At 43.1% G+C, this 7,846-nt stretch overlaps 2 protein-coding genes across 2 annotated transcripts; both read left to right on the top strand.

Annotated features, from left to right (window-relative positions):
* Window positions 1-4,915: 4,915 nt before the first annotated feature.
* Window positions 4,916-6,376, top strand: H6S33_011219 (uncharacterized protein; the record flags this gene model as incomplete). Its single annotated transcript, XM_044843104.1, has 8 exons — window positions 4,916-5,018; window positions 5,108-5,115; window positions 5,178-5,417; window positions 5,729-5,737; window positions 5,795-5,848; window positions 5,934-6,040; window positions 6,190-6,264; window positions 6,316-6,376. The coding sequence occupies 8 exons, from the start codon at window positions 4,916-4,918 to the stop codon at window positions 6,374-6,376; spliced, it is 657 nt and encodes a 218-aa protein (XP_044695987.1).
* A 372-nt stretch (window positions 6,377-6,748) lies between these two features.
* Window positions 6,749-7,563, top strand: H6S33_011218 (uncharacterized protein; the record flags this gene model as incomplete). The annotated part of the gene is made up of 3 exons (XM_044843103.1): window positions 6,749-6,850; window positions 7,148-7,217; window positions 7,310-7,563. 3 exons carry the CDS (start codon window positions 6,749-6,751, stop codon window positions 7,561-7,563), a joined length of 426 nt encoding a protein of 141 aa, XP_044695986.1.
* Between the last annotated feature and the right edge of the window lie 283 nt (window positions 7,564-7,846).

Below are 7,846 nucleotides of genomic sequence, written 5' to 3'. Positions count from 1 at the left end.
GTATAGGACGTATTCTCAAGTATTCTAGTTGGCTACATGTACTATAGTGAATTGTGAACCGCATACTACATGTAGTACTATTAGTACTATCCTAGTGCTATTTTCCTGAATTGATTATGCTACACCGAACTCAAGAGCTCCAACTACTAGTAGATTGACGCTCTATTGTTTCACTAAACAATTCATGGCCCACTTCCCGCGGCAGTTTATGTACTCATGTAAGTTCATCTCTAAAAGCTCCCAAGTCCTCTGTACAATCAATCCAGATTCCGGATAAACGGGACTTGCCTGTCCTACAGAATTAATGAGATGATATCACTATGGAAATAGATTGCATCTCTAGGAAATTCTAGAAATAAAATCGGGTTTCATGATTTCCCTCAACCTATCGCTAACCTCAAGCCGAACTATCCGTTTCGGCCGGACATAAAGAAAATACTTGAAGCCCGAGCCCTCCGAAAATTGATCGGAGAGTTTGTGTGGGGTGCGCCACGCAATCAGCGTCATCAGTGTATTGTCTTGGCATCATGCTACCCTGCAGGGGTAGAACTTCCCCACATTTTCCCTCCGCTGGTTGGTTTGGGTTAATTTATGCGGTGTGAACACGGGCCTCCTGTTCACGCTGTCTTGCTCGACGTGTTGAGAGCCTCAATCTGGGTTGCTGATCCGTGGAAACGTGGTCAAGACTTTAAAAAAGTAAACTGGGTTGAAGGGCGAGATCGACTTTGTTGAATGCAGGTGCATAGCTACTAGTCTAGAGTAGATCTCTAATATGCATTGCATAAGGAATACTCTACCAAATCATCGAGTTCTGGTCATCTGCAAGGGGCTCTTGGTATGTTTCTATTCAGAATCTAGATCTGTTTCTTGGTGTCTTCTGATATGTATGTACATGTAGTTGACCTGATGTGAAAATGCGGGTACAACCTCGGCGATGTCTGTTTGACAAGCAGAGATGATTTTTGCGGAAGGGGTCTAAAATGACACACTTTTCGGTACACTTGATGTAGAGCAATTATAACACATAATGCAAATTGACACACTTCTACGATCCAAAATGACAGTTCAAAACTTCGGGCTTTAGGTTAGCAACCGGTCCTTCTAAAAAGGTCCTTTAGTTCCGAATTTTATAGTAATAGTTCGTCAACAGGTTCTTCTAAAGGGCCTAAAGTTTTGAACTGTGTCATTTTGGATCGTAGAAGTGTGTTAATTTGTATTATGGGTTATAATTGCTCTACATCAAGTGTACCAAAAAGTGTCATTTTAGACCTTTTCCATAATTTTTACCTGGCAGGACGGGCCGTAAAATCAAAACAGGTACTTCACAATATGAGCGGAACGTACTCAAGCAATCCCTATCATCAATCCCTACTATCTATCGGCCGTAACACGGTACTCACGGGCCACAGAGAATAACATACAACCCTTCTAGAACGCACCGCTTTAATTCTCCGAAAACGAAGAGAGTAAATGCTCTACAACTCCCAACCCACCTCAACCCCACAGCTGTAGGGTTGTCATTGACCTCTCACGGTTATCACGGCACAACATCAACGGAAACAACTTCGGTATCGGATAACGTGGGTCCGGAGTTCACTTCCCTTCACTATTTTACTACACCGGTACATCCTGTACTCAGAAACAATAGTCTATATTCACTCCTGCGTCGAAATCCAGGGCTTCGAGCGTGTGAATGCCACTATAATTATGCAGAAGCCTGCTCCTGTCTCAGATCTTGTGTTATCCGCACTTCGCTTCATCAAATATCACGCGGGGCTGCAGTACAGATAAAGAATGGCATACTGCGCGGTGGTTGTTGCCGTTCTATCCTGATCATTCATGATGCGGTGTGAGACATCGGACATGGACGGTGGGGGTCAAGCTAGCGGAGGTCCGGCAATGATCATCTTGTCTCTGTGTTCACTAATCGGAAATCAATCAAGCCGCGGTTCGGATGAGTCGGTTATCGAATAAGCTTATCTGGACGTTGAAGTCTCGATATACCTAACAATTCCCACAGGTGCGACTAACTTACTTGCGAGCCAAGCTGCTCGGCGTTTCTTCGTGGGTCATGTTTTGTCACTCGTTAGTTAAAAGACCTATATGTGTCTATTTTGTTTGGTCGGGGGTTATTTCAATATGATAGCTAGTTTATAAGCTTGAGGCTCGAGTATTAGAGACTTTTTCTCATTTGTGAACGGTGGATCATCACAGGTTACATGTCACAATCTAGTTCCTTGTGCTTGCGCTCCTGGGCAAACTGATCGCGAGCAAGCTTATGTGTTTAAATAACTAGCTGGCCCGTCTCGTAAAGCTACTAACCTAGATTGATTTGTTCGCCGTTCTCGAGAGGCGCCTTGTGATTAATTTGGAGCCCTGAGCTCTCTCGCCGAATAGATATCATGTTGATCACGATAGAAGGAAGATGCAGAGTACAGAGTAAGAGGGATTGAATTGGCAGTATCCGGAGATCAATTGTATGTGCCCACATACAGACGCAAACTCGAATGACCGCATGGACTAGAGCATGTCTGCATGTACTAAGGTATCCGTATCGAGTTACAGTTGCAGTTGTATTGTAGGTACATGTATCAAAGGAGCATGGTGTCGATCGAAAGCTTGTTGTCTCCACATGGGTCATTGAGTATGTGGAATTACCTCCTTGTTTGTATAGATGGCCGGATTCGATCTCTCGGCCGGATGCCATGGAACCCGAGCTATCCATATATGCATCATTATTACTATCCATCACATATTAGTATCGCGTAATTTTATCACTGCACATAGCCAACAGTGCGTTGAGCCCACATCAGAGCAATAACGAGAGAGGGAAAAAAGAAAGAAAAAACTGATCAGGGGATCGTTTGGCTCCATCGGGATTCTTCCCGATCAATTCGTGTGCTCTCTATTCTATAAGAAAAATCTAGAAGTAATAATCGATATCAAGATCGTGTGTAAGTGAATGCTTGATATCGATAGGAAGAAGCTAGCAAGAACAAAGACCGGGTGTACCTACAGGCTACATGTAACGAGGAAAAAGGAAAATGGGTGGATATCTGTGTTCGGACTCGGCCATGGATCGGTTTCTCCTTCTAGTAAGTTGACTCTCTGGTGTCCTTTTGGGTTATAAATAGAAGTTTAGATCTATAGAATAAAAACCTTTATACTGATGAAGGTTTAAATGATAGACTAGCTGTGACTGTTCGAATTCTGGAGTAAATCAAGGTAGCTGGATCATGGAAATTACCAATACGGCGGATCAACTGGACTAAGAGACGATTATTTAAATACATGTTCGGCTTTATGATAACTGCATGTACTTTAGCAACCTTATTTCTTGTTTTCTGCAAGTATTGCCTGTGATTAGTGTGGCCCATGAGGCTGCTCGAGGCGAGAATGGAGAGTAGTAATGAGGCCGCTCGGCTTTGCTTAACATTGGCCTTTAATTCCTGGTCTCGAGGTTTCGGGGGAGTGGCTTTGAGGTGTCTCGAGGCATCTCAAGACCGCCAATACAGGAACTTTGGGTGATAATAGTGAGTCGATACCTAAACTTAGTGCGATACCAACCTGGGTCTGTATTATATTCAAAGATATACTCGAGTTTGGCGGCCTCGAGGCACCTCGAGGCCTATCAGATTGGTGGTTTCGAGCTTCCTTGGCCTTGTAAGCTCTCGGTATTGTCCGGTCTCGAGGTCATGGTCTGGAAGCAAAGCTACAAGGCCGCTCGGCCTCGCGGACCACACTGCCTGTGATAAGCGCTGGTAAATAGTGCCAATGGAGAAAACTTAGGCATTAATATAAAAAGCTATTATCAGTGATCATGATGGTTCAAGGCCTATAGCTATCTATATATAAAGAATATGATAGAATATAATGTATATATATATAGCTATAGTGTTATACATATAATAATTTCGATATGTACATACAAGTACTTAGTAACTACATGTACATGTACAGCCGCATTCGAAAAGTTTTGGCACCTCCAGGCCAAACTCACGAGGAGGTCCTTTCTGCTTTGAAATTCTCATATTCGAGACCGTTGTCAGAGAGAGCTGCAATGTCTCTGTTGCGGTCATACCTGTTAATAATTTGAGTATGCGCGAGTGCCATGGTTGTTGGTAGGCTACAATTCATGAACGACTCAATATATATATATATATAGTAGGGTGCCAGTACTTTTCGAATGCGGGTGTACATAAGTGAAGGAGATTAATTACTTGTAATTAGGAGGTCCGTATGTTTTTAGTATACTACTGTAAGTAACCGCGGCCGTGAAGTGTTGTTTAAGGGACATGGTACACGTAAATAACAAGTACTGTACTAGTTCCACTTATTGTCGATCCACCCCTAGCTATCTATGCCTGTCAATTACATCTATATAGTATGGCCACACAGTACACTGCCGGTTCTCTTCATTGTAGAAACATACATGTATGTGAATATAATTGTATCGTTTTGGATAATACATGCATGAAAAAGGGGGTGGAATCAACACCATTGCATATGATCACGGAATTCAGTAAAGAATACATGTATGTATATACAGAGTTAAATCAGTATTTTAAGGAGAATACCGTGTCAAATACATACGTATGTAACTATATGTACGTATTAATTCATTAGCTAGAATACCGTAACAAACCCAACCTTTTTTGTACTACATGTACGTACATACGTAGGTTTTAGTTATACGTAGCATTTTGAGTTTTGCAACTGCGTATCACAAGTGATCACTCGTTTCGACCCCACTCACCAGAAACATCAGCTGATACTACACACTTTCAAACTGAATATTATGATTGAAGAAGGATCAATAACATCTGTATCGATGTACATTATTTTTAACATTATTTAAAAAATTGCCACATGCGCGGACTTCATCAACGGAGGTTGTGGATACCCCTAACCCTACATGTTGTGTGAGAGGAAGGTCTTGGCGCTCGATGTGTTGGCTGCACCCATCGAAACATTTCTCCACCTATTCTGGACGATCAGAATACTCCCATTTTCGCCCGGTTCCTTAAAGGACAAACCTCTAGAGCGGTCAAACCATGGGATCAACTTATATGCCCATGTGGTGAGCCACAGGGAAGGGACTAATTAGCTTTGAAGGTATGTAACCGTGGATGCCATGCTCTACCATTATGAACTGGTTTAACAAGGACTTCGCTCAGGACCTCAAACGCCAATGTGACATTGTAATTGGGGGCTCCGATGAGTTCTATGGGGTGTATGTCATTCATCAGTTCTTCCAGATAGCTCCTAGATATATAGGTGGATACGTGGCTGTCCTGCTGATTGCTGCCCCCACCATCCGGCGCCTCTCACTCACCCACTTCCCCGGGGAACATATATCCCAAAGTTTTGGATTTAGAACTCTCAAACTGTACTATTCAATTAGTTCCCGAACAAGGGTACGGCCATAGTACTTGAGTAAGGGCTCTTTGTTTCCGGAGAGGCTGCACCTCCACATAGTGGCGAAGTACCTTACAAGCTTTGTCGACAATTATATCCAAGGAGCGAATCATATTAATCCACTGTATACGTGGAGGACAGGCGTTTACAACCTCATTAATAAGGCATTCGCGGAGAAGATTTGGCCATCAAGCACCAATTGTAATCGGGGCAATACCCGGATCACAATAACGGGGGTCTTCCTGCTATATATGGGAGGTCGCAGGGAAAGCGAAAGAACTCTTTTATATATTGCGATAATGAACCATAGGGAAATCTGGTTGGTCAAGTTGCCTCTGGAACAAATATTATCGTTTTGGGGCTTAAATACCCGCAGTCTAGATCTCCCTCTTTGGTAGATATCATGATGGCAGCCTTATATGTGGCCGCGGTAATTGCCATCATTGAACCTAGTGTTCTTACTAGTCTATAGCCTTTTAAATTATTTAAAGGCCGTTAACTAATAGAGAGACTAGGTAAATGAATGCAGTTTCTGCCTCATTTTGTCACAGATAAAGAGCAATGCTGGCCACAAATGGAGATACAAGTCTCGGGAGGATTATGAGCATCTTCCGTTCACCTGGTGATACTTGGTTTTTGGATTTCCAGAATCATGTGGAGCACGACCTACCTTCAATCCTTTCGGCTCCTTTCGACTCCGCAGGGAATTACGTCTGGACTATTTCTCTTATATTTGACTACCAATTTCGACGGGCTGGCCAAGTACACAAGTTACAACCAGACCAAAGAAGGGGAATATGGCAGGCAGCGCCATAGCGATACCAGTACTGCATTACGATATCAGCAGTATGTTGAAAATTGATGAAGGATATAAACCATATAGCTGACTACAACTAGTAGCCAGGGTGGTGGGGCAATCATCACAATCTGGACATTGTACTCACAGAAGGTTATATAAAATAATTTACACCATAATGACTCACGGACGATTGCGACATCACCTCACATCTTTGGACGATAACGTTTGATAATAGCTGGATCCTTAATATATATGACTCGACAGCTTGATATGGGTTATTATCTCCCGGCCGGGTAACCGCCCAAGACTTGAACAGAGCAACAATTCCTTTCTTCTCCTTCTCCCCCGCCACGCTTCTACTTTTGCGACCGGATCTCGTCACTACACACGTCCCAACCACATTTCATCACAACAAATCCACCACAGACCACTCCACGATCCCCGCACATACGAGAGTTTAATTCACCAAACGAATAAAAATACATCTACAATTATCTCCCAGTTTCAACAGCGCAAGCGAACGGAATAAAGATGTCTGGTGGTAAAGGAAAGTCACATGGGGGCAAGGCCGGGCCTAAAGGTGGAGATGCATCTAGACAGCAGGTCTCTCATTCTGCAAAAGCGGGGTTGCAGGTAAGAAACATTTTTTTTTCTTGTTCGGTATGTTTTAGGTGGTCAGTACCTGGCACCGCTGTTTGGGATAGACTTGAACTTTCCCTCGATGAAAAATATAGCGATTGGAAAGCTTTATTTCCAACGCGTTATGGCTTTTGATGTGTCAGTGTTGATTAGAGCGGAGCTCATTTATAAGAAGCGAAACTTTGCATGAAATGGTGACACAGCACTTGCCTAGAGGAAACAAGCTAGACAAACTGCCAGACGAAACATCAATTGAAGAAGTGAATACTAATTGTTGTTTTCTATTATTAGTTCCCTTGTGGTCGTGTTAAGCGTTTCCTCAAAAACAACACCCAAAACAAGATGCGCGTCGGAGCTAAAGGTACCATCACCCGCCATCAATCCACCCATAAAATCTTTATCGCATTTGGTTCCATCTCATAATCATACATGTTGTCTAACCAATTAAAACAGCTGCTGTCTACGTCACTGCGGTTCTGGAATATCTCACTGCCGAAGTTCTCGAGCTCGCCGGAAATGCTGCCAAAGATTTGAAGGTCAAGCGTATAACCCCACGCCATTTACAACTCGCAATTCGTGGAGACGAAGAGCTCGATACTCTCATCCGCGCGACAATCGCCTTCGGGGGTGTTCTACCACACATCAATCGTGCTCTACTGTTGAAGGTGGAAAAGAAGAAGAAGGCTGGCGAGAAAACTGGTTTGTAAGGTTGAATTGTGTGAGAATGCTTGCGGTTTGTAATCTGCCGAGAGAAAGCGCGAGTATAACCAGAATGGTCTACAATCAATGAATAGCTATAAAACAAAATTTGGGCAAACAGGGAACCGGGTTAGGTGTTGGAAGGGGCTTCTCTTTTTTTTCTTTTTCTACTTTTCTTCTTTTTCCTTCCTAAGTTATGTTTGACGGTTTCATTAGGCTTTGCTGGCTGCTGGTGGGTTAGAAAGCCCAAAAATTTTCTTGAAGATGAAGACACGGGTGTTGATTCTGAAA

The sequence above is a fragment of the Morchella sextelata genome (genome assembly GCF_020137385.1).
Source record: "Morchella sextelata strain SCLS chromosome Unknown scls_6, whole genome shotgun sequence".
NCBI lineage: Eukaryota > Fungi > Ascomycota > Pezizomycetes > Pezizales > Morchellaceae > Morchella > Morchella sextelata.
The sequence above is the reverse complement of the archived record's forward strand: the minus strand, read 5'-3'. Positions and strand labels throughout refer to the sequence as shown.